The sequence below is a fragment of the Merops nubicus genome, unplaced genomic scaffold, assembly GCF_000691845.1.
Source record: "Merops nubicus isolate BGI_N331 unplaced genomic scaffold, ASM69184v1 scaffold4514, whole genome shotgun sequence".
NCBI classification, from domain to species: Eukaryota; Metazoa; Chordata; class Aves; order Coraciiformes; family Meropidae; genus Merops; species Merops nubicus.
The window spans coordinates 153,425-176,602 of record NW_008604725.1 but is presented as its reverse complement, the minus strand read 5'-3'; the positions used below and the strand labels follow the sequence as shown (position 1 = coordinate 176,602).

Genomic DNA, 23,178 nt, shown 5'->3' with positions numbered 1-23,178 from the left:
GATGTGCAAAACTGTCCAAAAGATACTTAAACAGAAGATTTTACATTCTATAGGGCTTCTTATCACAGTAGGATCTACACTCAGCATTCATATATTATTGCAAGAGAGGCAAGATTAGACTTGCTGAAAGTCCTTGTCTTTATCATCGCTTTGACTTATTTCAGCTTTTGCTTCCATCAGATACTTAGCATTGTGAGGAACCATGACACCATTTTAATAAAAAAGAAAATCATGACTTGAGCACAGATACATCTGCTGATAATTTGGTTGATATAAAAATTAAACCAGAGCATTGGACTAATGTAGTTTTGGTGAGGTTTTTGTTTGTTTGTTGTGTGTTTTTTTTTGTTTGTTTGTGTGTTTTTTGTTTGTTTGTTTGTTTTTTTCCCCCCTTCTGTCTGTTATGCTTAATAACAGTAACTTCTTTAATTTGCCAGCTGTCCCTGTTCAGGATCTGTCTGACTGCATAATACAGCCAGGTATCCTTACCTTACATTTTTCATTTCCTTACAGAATAAAACAGGTAAGTTTTACCGCACCTGACTGAGCCTCCCCATAAACACCAGGCTATAAATTCAGTGAGGTGGTGGAAATGGGCTCTGTACCATCCAGTCTTTGCTGGTACAAACAGCCTTGCTAGGAGAAGGCTGGGTGGGTGACTGGAGCCCCTGACCCCCGGAGTGGGAGAGAGTAATTTCAACTCTTTCCTATTTGTGATGGATCTAACACATTCTGGCAGCATCTCTCTGAGATGTCTACTATTGCAGCTTGCATAAGCAAGCGTGTGGGCCATTCCCATCACACCCCTGGCATGGCAAGGCCATGGTGGGCTGCTGAATTGCCTCCTGTTCTGCACACTGACAGCTTCTCAGCTGTGACAAAGTTCAGGAAATGTGAGTAGAGTCAGACTAATGGCCTTGCAATGGGAAGAACTAAACTGACTGCTCTCCAGTGCAAGCCTGAACACTGCACACGTATATAGAATCAAAGAATCATTTCAGCTGGAGAAGACCTTTAAGATCAAGTTCACTTTTGGCCTTCCTGGAGCACAGCCAAAAAGCGTCCTTTTGTGTGTGCCCATAGAAGCAGACATGGTTATTGGAAGGTCATATAAGGACAGTAACAAATGCTCTGAAGGAAACTACACAAAAGCTAAGTGATGACACAGAAAACATCTACTGACAACCTCAGGACAATGAGCAAATGAAGGTTATTTGGAAGGAAGAAAATTGAAGAACTTCTCATAACTATCCAAATTCTGTATGGCCTTTTATTTTTCAGGTTTGCTAACTCTCCAGAGATAGTAAATTCCAGCAAAAACCAGTTTTCATTTCACAGATTAAAACCCCAAATTAAAACTAGTTTTCCACCAGCTTCAGAAATTCTTTTTCTCTTCAGTGTTTATGCCCTGATGTGATGGCAAACACTCTCTCTGGAAACCTACTGCTTGATCAATATTGTTTTGCATTTGGAGTCTGAGATTTGGAACCTGTGCCAACTCAGAAGAGAGAGCCTGAACCACTCCATTAATCTTGTCTATGCTAGATTTTGCATGTCCATGTTAGCATGATTGCATATCAAACACCATGGTTCCAGCTCATTGCAGTGCCCCAGTACTGAAACACCCCTGGCAAAGATTCAGTCATGTGAGGCTGCACAAGTAGTAAAAGACAAAGGTCTTCTTGCCTGTGACAAAAGAAGCCTGGAGGCCAGAAAAGCTCCTCTACAGAAACTTGAAATAGTCCTTTAAAGCTTATCACACCAATGACACTAGCTGGAAAAGAAAGGCTTTTGGTGGAGATGTCTAGGGGCAGATCTGATACTAATCAAATACTGCTGTAGCCTGAAATGACATAACTAAACTAGTGACAAGAAGAAAGGAAAGGAAGCTCAAAAGAAAAGGAAAATCAAAAAGAAGGAAACTTGAAACGGAAACAAAAATATTGTACCACCTTTTATCCATATCTGCTATTCATAGATTGGTCCATTCCTCAGATAGTGAGTGCAGATGATGGAAGTAAACAGTGTTCTGAAAGTAAGAGACAGTCGCTCCTGTCCTCTACATATCCTCCTCCCCTGACTTTCACACTGCTGGACTACATAAAGTGAACAATTCTGGCTTCATTTTCCCCACCTGATTTTCTAACTCACTGATGGTAACAGTAAGTCTTTTTCTGCAAACGTTGTTAACCAGGTGTATTTGGTTTGTGTGGCAAGGTTTTGGCAGTGGGGTGGCTTCTGAGAGAAGATGACAGAAGCTTTCCCCCATGTCCAACAGAGCCCATGCCAGCTGGCTACAAGATGGGCCTGCTGCTAGCCATGGCCAAACCCATCAGTGACAGTGGTAGCACCTCTCTGATAACTTATTTAAGAAGGGGAAAAACTGCTGTGCAGCAGTAGCTGGGAGAGAGGGGTTGAAATATGTGAGAGAAACAGTGCTGGAGCAGCGATGCCCCTGCAGCCTGTGGTGAAGACCATGGTGAGACAGGCTGCCGTGCTGCAGACCATGGAGGTTAACAGAGGAGCAGATATCCACCTGCAGTCTGTGCAAGATCCCATGCTGAGGCTTGTGCAGGAGCAGGCTCCTGGCAGGACCTGTGGACCATGGAAAGAAAAGCCCACACTGCAGCAGGTTTGCTGGCAGAACTTGTGACCCCATGGAGAGAACTGAAGTTGGAGAAGTTCATGGAGGACCATCTTCGGTGGGTGAGACCCCACACTGGAGCATGGAAGAGAGTGAAGAGGACAGTGCACCAAGGACAACATGGGATGAACTGGCCACAATGCCTATTCCCCACTCCCCCGTGCCCCCAGGGGGAGGGGGTAGAGAACAGGGAGTGAAGTTGAGCCCAGGAAGAAGGGAGGTGTCGGGGGAAAGTCCTCTAGGATTTGGTTTTATTTCTCAATACCCTACTCTGATTTCATTTGCATTAAATTAAATTAATTTCCCTGAATTGAGTCTATTTTGCCTGCCATGGTAATTGGTGAGTGAGTGATCTCTCCCTGTCCTTACCTCAATCCCTGAGCCTTTTGTCATATTTTTCTCCCCATGTCCAGCTGGGGAGCGATAGAGAGGTTCTGGTGGACACCTGGGGTCCAGCCAAGGTCAGCCCAGCACACCAGGTTATCTACCTGGAAACTGGGTGGCCAGAACTAGTAATGCATAAAGTCTTTCTCTTGTATTTTGTAGTGATTTTTCCTTCTCAGCTTCATTTGCAGTATGTGCTATCAAGCCCTGTGGGACTTAAGTAGAGATGAAACACTCTGTTGAACAAGAACCAGACTGAATAAGGCTGATGACTGTAGCAAAATTCTTTGTTTGGAATCTAGACTGTTAGATCTAATCTGAATTTGATGGAATTTCTGTACTCTTGTTGGAGCTGTCTCTTCTTTTAATCCTTACTATTCTGTACAGACATACACAGCCCTTTACTCAAGACTATGAAGTGGCCTCTCCAAACTGTCTCTCTAAAGGAAAACGCTGTGTAGGAAAAGTCTGATTTGTTTTTCTGCATAATGTTCTCTCTGAACAGGAGGATACAAAGCTACAATATTTTAGGGATAGAAGTAGAAAAGCACTTAAAAATTAAAAATCAAACCTAAAGGAGAATCCTAGAAGAGAGGGGACAATAGAAATGGGAAAACAGTAAGACAGTGGAAAAGCAAGGGAAGATTAATGAAAGAGGAATTAGGGCTTGTTTATATAAGGAGGAAAAAAAAGAATTAGAAACATGAAAACTGCAGAGGTAAAGAAAGATTCAGGCACACACAGATTCTTGCAGCTCCAAGATTCCGGCTTACTAGTAGCAACAGAAAAGCTTTCTGAAAAACATGCTGGCTGTAGGGAGTAATTTTGTGTCAGATCATCTGTGGAACAAATCCAGATGCTGTTTAAGCCAAATTCATATTTCACTAGCACCATACAAACACAGTGGAGCATGTTTCACTCACTGAAATACTATGCTACACCTCATGTATCTCATTGCTTTGGTGATACATGAAGTGCTTTCCAGGAAAATAAAATTTGAAACCATAGTCCTCCTTTGCCTCCACACTACAAGATGCAATATTGACCTTGGGGCTACACGCAAGCGTTCAATGACCACTTCAGGCACAGGCTTCTCACCAGTAAGTTCCTCCAATTTTAGCTTTAAAACTGACTGTTGTTTTTAAATGATTACTAATGTTTCTTGCCCTTGAGGTGCTTGGAGGATCTCCCGGGGCACGAGGGACAGTAATGAACATGTAGAGAGAGACTTATTTAAGAGACTGTGGTGTGCAGGAGCTTGCTGTGATTACAGCAGTACCTCTTGGGCCCTGAGGAAACTTAATGCCTTTAATGAGGCTCCTCAGGGGACTCTAAGATCTTGGCTGATGGGCATCCAGACTGTGGCAATGCAGAAAGGTAAGTGGTGGGGCCACAACAGACAGAAAGACAATTGGACAAAGAGGAGCTGGAACAGGATAGGGGAACATTGTCCGTAGGTAGGAAAGTGCTTGAAGCTGCCTGAGCTGAGTTGATGTCATCTGTAACCAAAGGGGAGGGCATCTACAGCCACGTATTGAAATTCATATTCTAATTATCACCAATAGTCATATTAACCCTGCTCACAAGTCACAACGAACAGCCCTAACTCATCCATTACATCCCAGCTTGAGTCTCTACACTGCCAGCACTCGGTGTGTGATGGATGTTCACTGTCCTGGGTACCCTCACACCTCCCCACTGCCTGGGCAGGCAGATGGGCCAACACTAGGCAGCATGAATTGCTCCTTACTTGCTGAAAAGCTGCTAGTCCTACTCAAGAAGATACACCACTACATCCTTGCCAAGGGGAACCTGGAGTTCATACACCATGTTCAAGTGCCAGGCTAGGGAAGGAGCAGCATGAAACAAACACAAGCAGGAAACAGTGGAGAGAGACACTTTTCCAACAAAAAATGCACTTGGCAGAAGACTCTAAACTTTCCTCTGTGAGATGCTATGAATTATTGCTGGCTGATTTGAGACATAGCTGGATGGAGCTGGAAGAGGGCTTAGGTAAGGAAACAATTTGGAAAGAGGACAAGGATTGGAGGTTTTTTTTTTTTCTTTATGTACATGCTTGCTTCTCCTTCTCTGAGTGAAAACATCACAAACTGCTTAAACTTAGTGGGCAGTATTGTCATCCTTGCAAGCATAGCTAGCTCAAGAGAACGATTTGGTCTCTGAAGCAATGCAATGTTTTCAAAAACCTGCTTGGTGAGAACCAATGAGACACACACTAAATCTCTGGCATTTGTAATTAGGGACACTAACGTCTTCAGCTCCAGACATGGTTCACAAAATGAGATTATAGATGTTGTTGACTGTGTTTCGAAGAGATTAAAATAAATAGAGTGTCAGCACATTGGCAATGTGCCCAAGGATGGCATGAAATTTAATTGAGCTAGCAGTAAAATAGCATCATAATAAGGTTGCTGCATTTCTTGGCCTAATGCAGGTGGTGTTCCAGGTTTGGGGCACTTACCAGCAGGTGCTGTAGCAGTTTTTGGTGCTGGAAGTAAACTCCTGCGTGGAGTTGCTGTGCTGCTCGATATCTGTGTCGTGCTCTTGCTGCTCCCCTTGGGGACATCCTTAGAAGGTGCAGATGCCTTAGGAGTGGTTTGGTCTTCATTTCCAAAGCTGGAACCTGCAGGACACCAAGATTGCTCTAATTATAAGTTCATAAAAAATGTATGTGAACTGTGGCATACAGACTGAGCTTGTATCAGCAATTATAATCTACAAAGAAATATTCTTATTGCAGCTTGGGCTAGGTTACATGGACTTTCTCCAATACAAATGGTTACGTTTAAGTCTTGGCAGCTGTTTGACTCCACAGGAATTTGACACCTGCTTTGGGTCTAGCTCCATAAAGGTATCTGGCTGCAATTTTAAATTTATAAATATCTAGGTGGATATAATTTCTAAATATCTGGGTGGATGAGTTGGTTTTGGCTTTGTAGCTGCTGCAGGAGCCACCCTACACACTCACTCTAACACTTGGGGGAGTTGCTGGTTATCAGACTAAAGGGGAACAGTAGAGCTCAGTGGTGCAAGGCACCAAATTCTCCTACCCAAGAGGAATTTCCCACAAACAGACCCTCAGACCACACTTAGTCATTTGAATAGTAAGATGAAAACAAACAAAAAATATTCTGCTTCAACACTTGCACCCACTTCAATCATAGTCTCATACTGAATCTTAGGTTGCCAAGGTTTCCAGTTTATATTGACCTATTTCAAGACCTCTAATGGGTTTGGTTTCCTTCTGCATTTGCCATCTAGGAAATAATGACATCCCAGGCTCTCTGCACATATAAGGAAAAAAATCTTTTCTTAACATATGAAAATGGCAAAGTTGGAGTGTCTTCTTTATCTATTGATTAGAAAGCCTAAGAGGAGGAAAAGATTACAGTACAAATGGTCTTGAACATTTGCAGAAGGATGAACCTTTTGTTTGAAAAAAAATGAATGGAGATAGTGACAAGAAACACAGAATTTCAGGGAAAAAAGGCCATAATTTTTATTTCTATTATTTTTAAAAGATCAAATACAGTACTATTTAGGTACTGCCTGCAGGAAAATGATAACATTATTTTAATAATTTGCATGTCCAAGTCTCCAGTATTTTTAAGATGTAGTCTTCTTAAATGTGTGCAAGTAAAGAACAGGTATTATTTTTTCCTTTCTTACTGAAAATCCTCTAGGAAAAAAAAAAAGTGCAGATCAGAAAAGAAAATCCTCTTTTCTGATAAAGGAAGAATGTACCTTTTGGGTCTGACAAAACAGCTTTAATTTTTGCTGTGTCTTTAAGGCTGCTTGCATTAAAATAAATTTTAAGGTGCATATCTGCAGTATACGTGAACTTCTACAAACACATTTGACCTTCGTTCAAACAATAAGCCACATTAAAACTTAAAACAAAAGTGTACTGCACTCTATATAGGAACAGAAAAATCTGAAGCATTTGTCACCATTACACTGCTGTGCATATAACAAATCTTCAACATATCAGGCCATTACTTTATATACAAACTATGGATTTTTCATGCATGTAACAGACATTTAAGATTATGTGCTGCACTGTCTGCTGAAGAAACACTGCTGACTTCAGTAAAGACACATCACCAGAAAATCTGGCTCAGCCTGGCCCAGTGTTCTCCACAACTGTACATGAGGACATGTCTACCAGGTCCTGGAGGATGTTACAGCATGTGCCCCTGCCTCAGTCTGTTAGCATCATATCCCTGAAGTCACTCCTGAAGTGATCTCAGATATGAGCTCACTCAGTCAGTTTGGGTAGCCCCTTTTGCTGAAAATTTCTTCTTTCCTCAGCTATTTGTTTATAAGTTTCAATTGTAGAAAAACTTTGAAGAAGTAATTATAGCTATTATTTGAAGAGAACTGCCATTCAAATGCTCTTTAAAGGAAACCTCTTACTCTCTGTTGTGAAATGTATTACATGGAGAATATTTGAACTCACAAATCTGGCTGAATGGAAGCAATTCCTGCACTGAAGAAAGGTGTTCAGGGGAGCTACAGAACATCTCATAAAAAAAAAAAAGAAAGTTAAAAAACTTTTCTAGGTATTGAAGGTGAAGTGCCACAAACAGTTTTACTGTCTAAAACAGAGTGTAAGAGGTCTGCTAATGACAGCAATGAGTGAGTGGGAAACCTGACAAACATGGCCTCATCAGGTCCCCTGAATCAGAACTGTCCAGTGCCTGGCATCAGCCAGCCATGCAGTACTTGCTGTGAAGGAAGTATTTCCCTGCAGCTTGTGGAGAAAACCACAGTGAGGCAGATATCCACAATGCAGCCTGTGGAGGATCCCCAGCTGGAGCAGCTGGACATTCCCTGAAGGAAACTTCTGCCCATGGAAAGCCCTCGCAGGAGTATGCTCCTGGCAGAAGCTGTGGCCCCTGGATAGAAACCCACAGAGGAGCAGGTTTAGCAGCCCATGAGTCCCATGGTTTCCATGGAGCAGGGAAAAGAGTGAGAAGGAGGTGGCAGAGAGGTGCTGCTATGGACTGACTGCAGCCCCCACCCACTACCACCCCTGCACTGTTCAAGGGGAACGTAGCATGGAGGAGGTAGAGGAGTTGGGAAGGCAGAAGTGAGGTTGAGCCTGGAAAAAAAGGGGGTGGAAGCTGTTTGTTTGTTTTGTCTTTGTTCCTTACCATTCAACTCTATTTTAATCGGAAATATTTTCAATAAATTTCTCCAGGTTGAGTCTGTTTTGCTTGTGATAGCAATTGGTATCAAAGGCATTGATTGAAGACAGGATCTTGTCCTCATCTCTACTTATGACCTTTTTCATCTTATTTTCTTCCCTGAACTGTTGAGGAGGGGTAGTGAGAAAGCAGCTGGGTGGGTATCTGGCATCCAGCCAAAGTCAACTCACCACAATAGTAATGTCAATATATCCCAAGATTTGCTGAGATAAGGTCAGTGTTCAACATGAGACAATATCTCTCTGCTCCTCACTCAGAGACAGAGTTTGCAAAGAAACAATGTGGTACAACACATGCATGTATAATAAAGAATATGTCCCAAAAAGCAAATGCTTGCTGTTTCCATGGATATTACAAGGGCAGCATCTATTTCCCGAGGAGCAGGGCAAGGTGAGCTCTACCTAGCTACACACGATGCCAGATTTTTTGAATAGCATTCAAAGAAGAAATGAAATTAATGATCCAGGGAAATACATATTCCTCATGACCTAAAAGGAAAATTACGGGTTTTATTTACTTGGAGGAACTGACTTCTTGAAGGAAAATCAGAAAGATTATTCATCAGGTGGTACTTGTCTGTCCACCATGAGATACTGCCTTCCACTGTTATCTGCAGCAGAGTGAGTCAGTAGCATCTGCCCTCCCAGAATACTAGTTTGTCTTCTTCAGTAAAAGCCTACAGAGAAACACCAGATGTGCAGTGCACAAACAGTTTCCAGGGGATTACGTTCTCTGTTGTATTGTACCTCTTCCCTCCTACTCCTGTCTAAACCAGGGGAGAATCCTTGCTTGCCTTTGAAGCACCTGACAAGTCATTGGGGTGCTCCTCCACTAAACAGACTGTACTTTTGCAGACTCTGTGCTCTCTAAGAAGCAGCACTGCTGACTTTGCAGTAGAGTGCTTAACAGACTATTAACGATCTGCTGGAGCTAAAGGCCTTCAGCCTCACTTTTATCATCTCCTCACTATGAGCCTCAAGGAATTCTACTCTTCTGTTTCTGAAAAAAAAAAAAAATACAGGAAAGAAGAAAAGGTGTTTGAAGACTTGCAATTGCTTTGGAGAGTCCCAGCTGTACTACACCGTTATGCCAGTGCAGAAGTGAGGGCCGGCAACATACTGTAGGCTGCATGTTTGAAGAAAACCATGACCAAAGTGCCACTGGCTCCAGGAGGCTTCAACCACCCTGTCTCCATATCTGCCACTGTCCTCTTCATGCTCTGGCCCTGCCCTGCAGCAGCTCACCCTCAGAAATGAAGGCTCTTTTGTACATGTCATTAGTCTGTGTCCCTTGTTATCTGTTCCTTTTCTGAAATTATTTACAAAATTCATAAAAAAGGATGGAAAAAAGGTATGATATTACACTCAACTGTAAAACCAGCAGGAGCATGGGTAAGGGAACTTCTGCATTTGATGAGAAATTAATTAAGTCATGTTGTATGGCAGGTCTTGACCTGAGAGGGGACAGTGAAAGGAAGGGCTGTGTTTTGAAGCCCCACAGCCCCAGATTTCACTGCCTGCTCTCAAAGGCAATCAAGTTTCCTTCTGTTGGAGAACTTAGAATCATAGAATGGTTTGGGTTGGAAGGGACCTTAAAGATCTATAGTTCCAACCTCCCTGCCATTGACAGAGACACCTCCCACTAGACCACATTGCTCAAAGCCTCATCCAGGCTCAAATTGTGAGGAAGGCCACAATAAGATCTCACTGGAGACTTATCCTCTCTGGGCTGAACAACCCCAACTCTCTCTGTCTTCATAAAGGAGGTGCTTCAGACAGCTGAGCATCATCTTTGTGGCCCTCCTCCAGACCTGCTTGAACAGGTCCATGTCTTTTTATTCTGGGCTCCCAGAGCTGAACTTGCGTCCTTTCTAGAAAAGTATTTTGTCTGACAATGCCTATGGGTCTTAGCTTTGCTGAGAAACAGACCCCAAAAGAGTATTAAAGCACAAGTGCAGCTGCTTCTGCAGCTCCGTCTTGTGGGCTGCTACATGAAGCCTGTTGAGATGGATTGAGTTTCCAGCTCTTCACAGGAGGTCAAGCATTCGCTGTGCTGGCAGCAGGTTTGGAGCTGTGAGGTCCCCACTGCAGCTGTAATCACACCCAAGACACTGGGAACATGTTTGCACTGTGAATGTTCACTGAAGCACAACTCAGGGTAGTAGCAAAGCTTTTCCATCGTAGAGATCCTTAGACACCACTTGACATCGAGTTTGATGACAACGAAGGTGTGTCTGGTTGCTGCAGCAGCAATGCCACTTAGCATGTCTGCAGCACTTCCCAGTCACGGAACTCAACGAGCTTTACAAATAAGGCAGGAGTTGATCAGCTTTCCAGACTGGCACAGTAAGGGGGTAGCAGAGACAGAGAGCAAGAAAACCTGATGATGCATGAGGCTCAAATGACTTATTTTTTTTTCACCAGTGAAACATGGGGATGTATTACTCCTCTGGGTTTCACTGGGCTGTGTTTCTGTGCCCATATTTTCAAGCACAAATACAAGCACAAAATGAAACTTAAAATCACTGCCATAGGTGATGATCTGATAAGGAAAATATCTAAACTACTGTGAATACTCAGGTGATGTATACACTTTTCACTAAAGTGGAACATAGAACATTTACCCATCCTTCAATTAATGTTCACTGTTTATTTCTTATTTTTATTTGTAAGGTGGTAAGTATTTTTTATAGATTGATTACAAGCTGTGTAGTGTGTCAGCTGAGATTTTATTTCACTGTTTTAAGGATTACTGTCTTAAAGCCCAGTACTCTCTGTTTCAATATAACATTTCACAGTGTAGTTATCAAGAGACACAACTGAATGGAGAGCTCTGTAGCTCAAGCTGAAACAATGCTATTGACCAAGTGGGATCATCAGTCCTCAGTGGTTACCATGCTGTTATGATGTTATGATAGTAGATGAGTTTACTAGGCAGCTAATTTGGGTGGTTTGTTTTTTTCTTTTTCTTTGCCAAGAGCCAGCGCCTGGTATTTTCTAATACAACAGGCTAAATGTTCAACAGAACAGGGTCAAGCTGATGACAGGTTAATTTTCTATCTAGAACAAGAAAAGGCTTAAGGATTGATGTTCACACAATGCTTAAACCTAGCTTACTTACCTGGAAGTATTTTTTCTCATTGCTTTTTATTTTGTCTCAAAGGTGTTTGAATAGTAATTCCCTGTAACATTTATGTTGGAGGAGGTTTGTACATGCTCACATGCCTTTATAAAAGCTGATTTTTCAGAAGTCAGCATTCAAAAATGACACCTGAATTTTGAAGCTTAGTAACCTCCACCAAAATAAGGAGCCCAATCTGCAGTGCTTTTCAGTGCAGGAGCCATCTCTCTAAGCTTTAAACAGCTTTGGGTCTCTGCACTGCAGATGACTACCTCTACTACTTTCACTGCTAAGGAGGGAGTTTGGTGCCATCACTGATGACTGGTGACAGCTATGTGATCAGTCATGACTTTTATACACTACCACAGACATCTGCAAGAGATTGCTGCATGTCCAGCCTTCTCCCCATACCCTCCAGTCCTAAAGCCAAGAGCCGTTCTCTCATGACACCTGCTGTTGGACATTTTTGGCCTCTCAGATCTGGTCATGCAGATATCTGTTGGGGCACCTGAAGGCTGGGAAACCTTCAAAGTAAACCATTGCCAGATGAGCTGCAAAAGTACCCCTGTGTAGAAGAGCTGGCAGGCTCCTCCTTCACCTCCAGCTGCCCATGTGTGCTTCTGCAGCCAGAGGCTGGATCCTGCACTGCCAGCTGATCTAGGCAAGCAAAACACAGAGGTGGTGTTTCCTGCAGGACAGAGGGAAGCATCACCTCTTCAGGCTGTGCTTTCCTAGCTCAGCTGGCAGTTACATTGTCAGGACAGCACTGGCAACCTTACTCAAAGCAGGATGTCCTTGAAGATATGGCCTTTAGTTGAGGCTTGGTCTATCAGGCAGTATCTGTTGCTAAATAAAAGCTGGACAAGTGGTGTAGATTGGGTCATCCTGACACCACTCAGGCTAACTATAGCAGCTTCTCTTGAGAGCTAGAGCAGCCCAAAACAGAGCCACACTGTGAAGAACAGGGTGAGGGTTCAGGACACTGGGCTTAGCCTGGCTCCCAGGCTCTCCCCTGCTCACCAGCACAGCTGGACTTGCAGCCAAGCAGCATCCACTGAGCAAAGGAGGCTGTTCATCTTATCCTCACCTGCAACAAAGTGGATTTAAGAAAGTAGAGATGTTCTGCCTCTGCCAGATGGAATCAAAGCTCCTTCCTTTACATGTTTTACTGGTTTTGATAACTGAGTTTTTGAAATCTAGATTAAGTTTTGTGGCACAGACCCATATTTTGTGTCCTTCATACATAATTGATAGTAGAAATATAGCCTTCTGATGGACCACCTTGTATCAATACTACCTTATTCATTTCACCTTACCAATTAAAGCACATATTTTGGGATCTGGCTAAGTGGATTTCTTGCTTGAGTGGAGTTATGTGCTGCTCTCTACTGAAGCGTTACAAGCCTCATTGGGCAAGGTGAAAATTTCACCACAAAGTAAAATTTCTTTATGTGTTAGTGGGAGTTGCAGACAACTCGCTGACTATGCCACATTTTGGAGTCATGTAACACATTTATTTGGGCTCTTGTTGAATGTTACACCTCTACCAGGTAAGATGAGCATTTCATTATGTTATAAAATTTCACTATACTTTGGTGGTAGCTTTGCCTACTGTGGGTGGATTGTAGAGCTGCTTGGCTAGCTGAGCTTGTTTGTATGGCTGGGTCATTAAAGCCCCATAGGGCATAGAGTGAAGACAACATAGTATTTTGCTGATCAATAATAATGTTTGACAGAAATGATAACATAAGATTACTGGAATCTTACTAAATATACCTGGACCTGCAGACATTTTTAAATGGGCCTGAGACACCACTGGCATCTCTTGGCACTACTTGGAGCTGAACTGTCAAAGGTCATTCATGACCAAATCTTCCCTGCAAGCTTGCCTCATTCAGTGTACAACTCTGACCACAGAGGCAAGAAACTTCCCACGTCATGAATACCCTGCTGAAGTGTCTCGTGTGGTACCCTGAGGAGCTGAGGCAGTAGGACTACATACTGGGGAACTGTTTGCATCTCTAACCGAGAAGAGAGAAGCATATCTGCTGCAAGCTTCTCCTAGGCATAAGGATTAAGATTTCTAACACATCAGATGAGAGTAATGTGATCTTATTGTATAATTCAGTATAATTACTGAAGCCTATCAATTAGTTGTAGGAAAGGCTGGTTCTTAACACCTGAGGTACACTTGAAGGCAAGCAAGTACTCATAGTGCTTTTGGAAGCTCTACTTGCTGACACAAGTTAAGAACATTATTACATATCAGTCAAGCATTTACATTCCTCTCACCAGGTTCATTTTTAAAGAGAAAATAAAGAGCTATATCCAAGCAAAAGATTTTTTAAAATCCCATGTTCAGTGAATTTACTGAAATCAACTGTTACTGAAGGCTGGATTTGTAAGAAATACTTTATTTGAGCTGATAAACAGCTAAGGTGTTGTCCTCAATGCAAGTCTGACTTACGATGAGTGCTTTAGGAAAAATACTACTCTCTATACTAAGCAAAAGCACATGAAGTAAACCTGTACAGCTTTACATCAGGTACTTGTCTGCCAAAGTCATCCACTGTCTTACAGAGGAGATGGCTGAAAATAGGTCCAAGGACCACTTCTCCCCCTCGTTGCCCAGCAGAGAAACCCTCCACACCACAATCCCAGGCACCTTAAAGTTGTTAAAGTAACAGCAAGCACTGACAGCATTTTTGCCAAGTACACATCCACGTTCCAATGCCCTCAGCTGTCAGAATGGACCCTGGGATCACCAGTGGTTGCCCAAAAGTTAGGACAACCAGTAGATAACACCCATTTTCTACTAGCACTAAAGCACTGATGGCATGTATCAACCTACTTACGGGGAAATTATCCTGGTTAGGAAGATTTTGATGTTTCTGAGTAGTACTTCAGACCCAGCATCCACACTCCTAGGAACACCAGTTTCAGAACACGACTTGTGCTCACAACCATCTGCTCTAATGGCACCTTGCCTACTTCTAAACTGGCATGCCAGTTTTAACAGGGCACAGGCACCCATGAAAGATAGGATTAGAAGTGACTTCCTGCTGACGGCAAGAAGTGCCAAATTACAGCCACATGCCTTTTTATAAGGAATGACATCTATTGACACCTATAGCATTATATCATCAACAAATGCCTCTTTCCTGGAATTGCTGCTTCTAATTTGCTTGAGCACTGGCTTGGAGTGCCATATTTGGACACTTAAAAGGATATAATTCTTGATGAAAGTGTTAATGCCACTCCAATAGTGTTAATGAATTTCCATCAGCTTTAGCAATCCATACTGGATACCATAACTCACCAGACTAGAAGAGGTTAAGCAGTGCCCCAGCGATTGTCAGTGCTTAAGGTCTGGTAGCATTCAGTCCTGTTTCTCCCTGCCAAGCCACAATAATGTATGTGCTACACTTTACATGGAATTATGCTAGATCAAAGAGCTAGTAGAAGTGTCTGCCTCTTTCCTTGGCATAATGATGACTTCAGAGCATGCAATATGGGCTAAGGAGGGGAGACATCATATTGAAACCTCAAGGGTGGGAGAATCCTAGAGAGTCTCCAGTTAGTCATTAATTAATTGCATTTTATGAGCTCAGGCACAGATCTTTAAAGCTGCTTAGGAACTTAACTCCTATTTCATTTCACATTCAAACACAACTCACATTCTTAATCACCATCCCATCCCTGAAGGAGTTTCAAGCCAACAGATGTCTCCATTTCAGAGTATGAGGGATGCAAGTAGCTGAGCAGAACCTCCCATGAATGCTGAGCAGCGCTTTGGTTGGAGCAGAAAGGTGGTGACAGGCACCAAAGATGCACTGTGCTCTGGAGACAGGCAGGAAGGCAGCTAAGCTCTTCAGAGCAGACATTCGCTGTGCTCAGTTCATGTTCATCCTCTTGGACAACACACTGTTCAAGAAAAAAATATTGCCCATCTTTTATAAAATAGTTTGGGTTAGCATGGCTGCCTGGGGCACTGTCTGAGCTTCCTTCTCCCACAGCCCTGGAGGAGGTCAGATACGGGAGGTACAACTATCTGTCCTCCTGGAGTCAAATCACGGTGCACCAGCGGACAAGGAAAGAGGCACGAGTGCCCTCATCACTCCTGTGCAAGGAACTGCCTAATTCTCACAGAGCCCCTCCAGCATCTTTTAGGAAACAATGCATAAGCCACAATGTTTATCACTCCCCATGCCTAGAACAGCAAAAGTTTCCACTGGGGGCACATATTCCTGCCTCTTCCCCCCCCGCATGTCTCCTACAGCAAGGATACACAAGTGAGAGCTGCAGGACCATTGAAGGTTTCTCACTTCTTTGATCTGTTTGAATTTTCCTACTGGAAATTTTCCTGCTGGTGGTAAGGACCTTTTGAGAAACGTCCCATATTTATTTCTGTATAGCATATGAGAAGCTGCTGTTCCCAGTTAACTTTCACAAACTCCTCTGTAAGTAACACACAGCGTGCACTGTGCTGCTCTGTGCTAGGTCCTGCCTAGATTTGTGTTTTGCTCCTATTTTAGATGTCATGCAGAAAAAAATTTAGAGCAAAATAAAAATCTGATAAATATTGTTGTGTAGGCCAGAGTTTCAACAGTCAGGAAACGTTTCAGTAGAAAGCCTTATTTTTCTACATGCTATACTATCTTTCAAGGCTTGAAAAATAAGCTTGACTTATAGAATTCTGCTGAATAAATGATGTTTTCCTCACAAAATATCTCAACCACTTTCATCAAATTAAGTTTTCATCAAATTAAATAGTGTCAGTTATGAGGAGCCAGGAAGAAAAACTAAAATTCAAAAACACCTGGGGAGAGAGACCAATAAGCAAACAGATGTCTATTATAAATGGCATTATCCATGGAAGCATAAATTTTTAATGTGACCTGCTAAGAGTTTTTCTTGTCTCATCTTTACTAAAAATAGTGCTGATTTAGTAGATGATTTTGAGGAAAATTCAGTTATTTTACAATCTTGCAATTAGTTACAGTAAATGCTGTGACCCAGTGACCCATAAAGTAAGTTTTACAAGTGTTTTAGCTATGACTCTATTAATATGAACTGAAATAATCCAAACCAGTTGTCCCATAATATATTGCAAGGAACAGAGGTTTAATTGCATTTATTTCACAAAATGAAAGCTCTTAAAAGTATATAAAATCAAAATTCTCTTGTGGAGGTTAAATAGAGGAGGTAGAGCCTTAGAAACTGACAGTGCCTTTATAGAACAAATTATTTATCTTTTCTGCTTGATAAAGTATCGAACATTTTGTTTATTTGATCCTTTTACATTTTTTTTTCCCCTTTCCTATTTGAATATAGCTGACTGGCAGTAGCAGTATTGAAGTGAGTAGCTTGTCTGCATTGACTGCAGACAAAACTAATGGGCAAGATTCAGAGGAAGAAACTGCACCAGCACCCCATGCTAAGAGCTGCAAAAGGGAACAGTGAGTGCTAGTAGGGGGTGACCCTCTACTGAGAGGCACCAAGGCACCCATCTGCTGGCCTGATACACAGCTCAGGGAACTTTGCTGCTTGCCAGGAGCCGTGATCTGGGATGTCACAGGGAGACTGCCACAACTGGTTATAAACAGACCACTATCTCCTACCTTTTTTTCCCTAAGGGCACCCTAGACTAGATGGTCCTGCTCTGGCAGGGGGGTTGGACTTGATGATCTCTGGAGGTCCCTTCCAACCCCTAACATTCTGTGATTCTGTGGATGACACAGTTAAGCAAAATCTGGGCAAGATCAAGCAGGATTTCAGAGCCTTGGGGGCCCAAGTGAAAGGGACGGGGGCTCAAGCGATCTCCTCTGTATTGCCAAGCAATAGATAGGGGTAGGGATAGGAACAGAGGGATAGGCAAGCAGGAGTTGACATGTGATACAGACTAACACCTGGCTTTGTGGATAGTATTATCACCAGGGCTTTGGTTTCGATCATCATGGGATGTTCTCTGACACACACAACCTGTTGTGGGGAGATGAGATACACCTATCTAGGAGAGGAAGGAGAGTATTTTGTACCAGATTGGCTTACTTAGTGAATTGTACTTTAAACTGATGAACTTGTGGGGTAGGGTCCACCGCTGCACTCTGTATATCCATAAGCAACAGGGTGGATGAGCACTCCTACCAGAGTAGTGAGGAGTGCTCCCCAATCCTCTCCAAAGGCAAGTATCCACATAGTCTGGGAAAAAAAACAGGAGGAACTGGAACTTTGTGCTCAATCTGAGCGTTATGATGTCAGAGGAATTACAGAAACTTGGTGGGAAAATTACATGATTAGATGACCATAATGGATGGCTACAAACTGTTTAGTACAGATATGAAGGGAAGAAGAGGAAGTGGAGTTGCACTCTATGTGAAAGAGGAATTTGAATGCATAAAGGTGAGCTATGGAGTACTGTCTCCAGGTCTGGTCCCCACAATTCAAAAAAAGGCATGGACAGACTGGAGACGGTCCACAGGAGGCCAGGAAACTGGAGAACCTGGCCTATGAGAGAAGAGTGAAAGAGTTAGGTCTTTTCTCCCTGGAGAAGAGAAGGCTCAGGGGTGACACCATCACAGTATTCCAGTACTTACAGTGCTCCTGCAAAAACAACTGAGGTTCCCTCTTCGCAATGAGCCACATGGAGAAGGCAATGGGCAACAGGTACAAGCTGCACTGGGAGAGGTTTCATCTCAACATGAAGAGGAAATTTTTTTTCAGTAAGAAGAATTAGTCACTGCAACAACCTCCCCAGGGATATGGTAGAGTCCTCATTGCTGGAGGTTTTCAAGATGTGATTGTACGGAGTGCTAGATAATTTCATTTATGTTCTCTTTCCTACAGAAAGCTGGACCAGATGATCTCTCAAGGTTCTTTCCAACCTCCATGTATTCTATGATTTTATGAAAGGGGAAGAACCCCAGTTTCCAATGTCAGGCTTAGAATAAGGGCTCTACACCACTACTTGCTCAGCCAGCTGTAATATAAGTGATGGTGTTATAATACCGTTTGTGCTCTAGACATGTTTCTTGCTGGGTTTGCAAATGTGAAAGACACCAGTTCGATTACTCAGAAGATGGAAATTTACACTTCAGAGAGCAAACACAGCCTGGGCAGACAGGCATGAATTTCCTCACAGGGCTGCAGCACCCCACTCTTGCCACATGCCCTGGCACCAAGGAGTCTTCTCTGAGCAAGTGGCTTTTGTGGGCAGGAGCCGTGTTATGTTGTGTCAGCACATTACATCCTGATATCTGCTACTTTTATACAGATGTTATAATCACTCTTAAACCAAATGCTGTTGAATTGAAAATACTGTAATGGGCCAGAGGTGATTTATGGGTAGAATACTTCTGAATACATCCAGGGCCACCAACAATAATATCACAATTTCCTGGACTAGCATTGGTTGCTTGGATTGAAATTACACAAGTTATAATAAGGCCATTAATCTATTCCTGGTCTTCTATGTCAGTGGACAAGTTGCTGTAGGGCTGGACCCACGTCTGCAACATCCATTTTGACATAACACCACAACATGCAGGTAAAAGCTTTTTTAGGATTGGACACTGTTACTAAAATGGCAGGTAAAGTTGATAAAGGAAATGATATTCTAAAAAAACATGTTTGTACATAAAAGACCCCTCTGGTCTAGTCCAACAAGCATTCAGTCCAGCAGTTTTATGATTCTTCTTTTTCTAAGCCAGTAAATCCACCCCGTCAACACTCCTAAGTGAAGCATCATTACTCTTTTATGTCAGAAACAATACTTAGAGGCATCTCTGAAAATCATTTGGATGGTGCTTTAGTCACAACACTGAGTCAAGTTGTTAGGGCATTGTCAGGCACAGAGAACCAAGCAGCATTCACACAAACAAAAATATCTTTTATTTGGGAAAAAATATATCAGTTTTTCAAAACTCTAGATTCAGTAGGAGAACAGGCTCATGATTTATAGTTAAATTCTGACATATATCATCATCCTTATCCAACAGGATTTGGGAAACCACTGTAAAAAAAGCACAGTGAAATAGTTTTTGACTTGGTACACCAAGCAAGGCCTTGGAATGATGCCACTGGAAGATGAGTGTCCCACCTAGTCTTCACATGGCAAATAAAGCTATGAGCAGTGTATGGCCTGAAGGCTGCACATGTCCTACAGAAAATATGAAGCTGAATTCATTGTAGGTATCCAGGAATAATATTCAGCGGTTCAAAAGACACATTCTGCTGCTATGTGTTTGCCCCTGGCACACCACAGCTGTGTGTCCAGTGAAGAGGGGAGGGGAAGGGTGTGCAAGTACAACCCAGACACCCCCGAGGCCCATAACTCAGCCAAGGGCAAATCTCCCTTTCACATCCTTTCCAACAGCCTCAGCCTGCAACACCCGCTGGCAGCCCCAGGAGCTGGTAACACAGCATCATCTCTGAAGGGACCAGCTCCTCAAGAGGAGAACATGGCTGAGTGGGCTGGGCTGTTTGCACCTGGCCTGGCTGGGATATCTGACACTGTTTGGTTGGACTGACCCCATGTGCTTGCACAGCTGTTCCAGCTCCATCAAGGGGACATGCAATGTCCTTTGGAGCTGGCTCTTTATAAGTAACTATTTGGCTTCACACATACCAGAATACCAAGAATGTTGAAGCTTTGTCATGAGCAGTAGCCACAAAGCACCTGATCAATGCTATCTAAAAACAAGTGGGAAGCTCTCCTACAGTTTTGCCTGGTTTCAGCCAGCTACAGCAGAGTTGGACACCCTGAGGGTCCCTGCCTACACAGCCCATGGCCAGCATGTGGAGGATTCAGGTAACTTCAGGTTAGTCAATGCAATATAAAGTAGAACTTAAATCATGGTTGTGAATTCTGACTCTTCACGTGTTCTGGTACAGTCAAACTCATGAGGACCCACTGGCACCATTCAGTACTTCCAGGCCATGGTCTTTTCAGGTTTTGGGTACTTGATTGAATTTTGGGCTTAGACCAGAGAAGGAAGAGGTGACTTTGTTTTGCAGGAAGTCTCTATTTATAAGATCTTGTTTCTAAATCCATCGCTTTTAAAAAGCAAGGTTCTGATGTTGCAGAAAGGAGGCATAATTACCTGCATTTTTTCTTAATTAGGACCTTTGAAGATAAATTCACTTGCCTGTCTCTGGCATGTGGAAACCGAACTGCAGGATTAATCAGAAATATCCTATTAATTTCACCTCTGTAAGAATCATCCTGTAGTTAAGACTTGTAAGGGACTACTTAAATGAAAGCTTTTTAATCATATATTTAGTACAGGGCTTATTGAAGTAAGAGAGCTTCTCATTTTGTACAATTTTAAATCCCATTCAATTTTTTAAAGACATCTGAAATGATTAACAAGATTGAGAAAGGTTATGTGTATGTAAGGAGTCGAGTGAGGGGTGAGTGAGTGTGAGGAGGTCAAATTATTTTAAGGAGGCATGAAGTACAGCCAGAAGTAAGACCTGCAGTGTTTTATACCAACACAAATGTGCCTGTACTGCAGGGCCATTTCATGGAATGTGCAAGTGTTGTACAAGTGTAGAAATATTAAACCAGAGTGTTGTCTACTGGAAAATTGTAATTCAAGTGACTTCCATAGTACTTCAGTTGGAGGAAAAGGCCTCCAAAGCCCCTGTGCTCTTGACTAGGAGTTGGGTAGCTGTTACCACTGCTAATGAATGGCAGAGGCCTCAGGAGAGTGCAAGTGTCAGCTCTGCCTTGCAGACTCTCCCGTGTGGCTCTGCTGGCTCTGCAGAGTTTCCCTCTCCTCCCCAGTGGCACAGTCTGACAGGCCCACCACACACACTTGGTGTTTCTCCTACATTCCTGGGCCCTGAAGGCAGGGGATTATGTTAAAATCTCAACTGCTATTACCGCAAAAGAAACTTCTTTATTTTTTTTCTTTTCTTTTTTTTACCTTCTTCAGCTCAAAAATGTAGCCTGAGAGCATCTCCAAGAGCTTTCTTTGAAAGAAATATCCTGGGTTTTTTTGAAAGTGAATGAACACTGATATCACATTACACTACAGTGATAACATGCAGGTAAAAGGTGCATTTGCTCTGAGGAGTGCTGAAAAAGCTCCTTTTCTTCTCAGGTAAACATAAACAAAGATCTCAGGCCATTTGAGTCCTAGTCCTTGACATTTAAACATGTGGGTGGTAGCACAGCTTTGGAGCAATGATACTGAAGACAAAGGAGGAGGCTCTTAGAGTGGGGAGAGCAGGTTTCCCACTGCAGGGAGGCCAATACTGGTTAACACTCCCATGTATTTTCTTTGTAAACTCCTTGGGATTAGGGAGACAAGAATATGCAGCAAGCTTGTCTGTGTGTCCCTCCAAAATTCCTAAGTCATATGGATGCAGGTAGGAGTGGAAGGTATTGCTGAGGCTCTTTGCAGAAAGGATATGACTCCTTTCTTCATCGAAATAAAAAGATGCATGAAACCTGATTTCACCAGGACCTAGACCTAATAGAGGCACCTTTTACTTGTAATTTTGGCAGCCAGTAGAGAGCCACACAGGTGAGCACAAAAGTTTTACATGCTGGTGGAAAAAATGGGGAAAGAAAGGGTTGCTGTTCACTACCTGAATTCTCCAGCTTTCAAAGAAGAATGATCTGGCTTGTCCCAGCCCTACACCCCATGTCCTCAAACATGCCTGGAAGTGAAGGAAGGATGAAGGTCACAATCAGGGCTCACTGGGACAGTGAGCTATAACCATTTGCAAAAAATAAGGTAAACCCACAGCTCCTTTGCTCATCTTTTGCCACCTCCATCATCTTTTCTCTGTGACCTAAGTGACAGTAGGTCAGGAATTTAACATAACTGAAGTTAACATAACCAGCTTCAGCTGCTGCTCTCTATTTGGTTTCTTTCTGTACAAAGGGATCAGAGAGCCTGCAGTATGGTCCCATAGTCACTGTCCTGCCCTCACCATTACGAGGTATCTGCTGCAGAGATTCAGACTACAGGTTATTAGCTATTAAGATTTCTCTTCACACTGAAAAACAGAATGAAATATGTGATGACTAGTAAACCAGTACTTTGTCTGTGTTAGAGGCAAATCCTAGGCAATCAGCCTAGCTTCTCCAGCAACATTTTGTTAATGCTCTTGTTTAAGAAGAGAGCTATGCAGATGAATTAATTGTAAATTGCTTGGGAGGAAATGTATTAGCCAAACATTAGATGCTGTTCAGGAAATAAAAAAAAAAAAAAAGAGGTTTTTCTGCAGATGGGGTGAGGTTTATTTGGTTTCATTTGTGCCCATGCAATTCTGGTAAATGTGAGATATCTTTGTTAAAAACCACCTCCAACCAAGCTGCTAGTGCCTGCAGCGCAATATCACGGGAGTCATTCATTAATGAAACCCACCTTTATCTTGACAGCTTTCATTTGAAAACAGTGTGGCAACCACTGCTGTTTGCTTAGAGGAGGAAAGATGTGCTAAGTAATGAGTAATTCATGGGTGTAAATATGAAGGGAATAAATAGTGCTTTAAGACATTTATAAAATGCTACTAGGTGTCTATTATGAATTTTCAGAGCAGAACACCTAGCAAGTTATACTCACACTAGAAGTGGTGGAAAAATAAATTCTATTACATATATATACCCATATTTCCCAAACCACATGCTGTTTCCTTAAAAGTGAAGCTGTTAATGGGCCCCCAGTGGGTGGGGGGCATCTGGAGTACACGTGGGATCTTTTTTACAATACAAAAAGCAGCTGCTTGACATAAAAATGATTTCTGATATGGTAAGCATGAACATTCACATGTTACTGCAGCAGA

The 23,178-nt window shown here is 42.6% G+C and overlaps 1 protein-coding gene across 1 annotated transcript in view; it reads right to left on the bottom strand.

Moving 5' to 3' along the window:
* Window positions 1-23,178, bottom strand: part of LOC103771784 (microtubule-associated tumor suppressor candidate 2-like) — a gene marked incomplete at its 3' end in the record, with an annotated part of 132,547 nt that overhangs the window by 15,280 nt on the left and 94,089 nt on the right. The window contains exon 4 of the mRNA XM_008939096.1: window positions 5,511-5,672. Within this exon, the coding sequence (XP_008937344.1) occupies window positions 5,511-5,672 (162 nt within the window). The remainder of the gene's footprint in view (window positions 1-5,510; window positions 5,673-23,178) is intronic.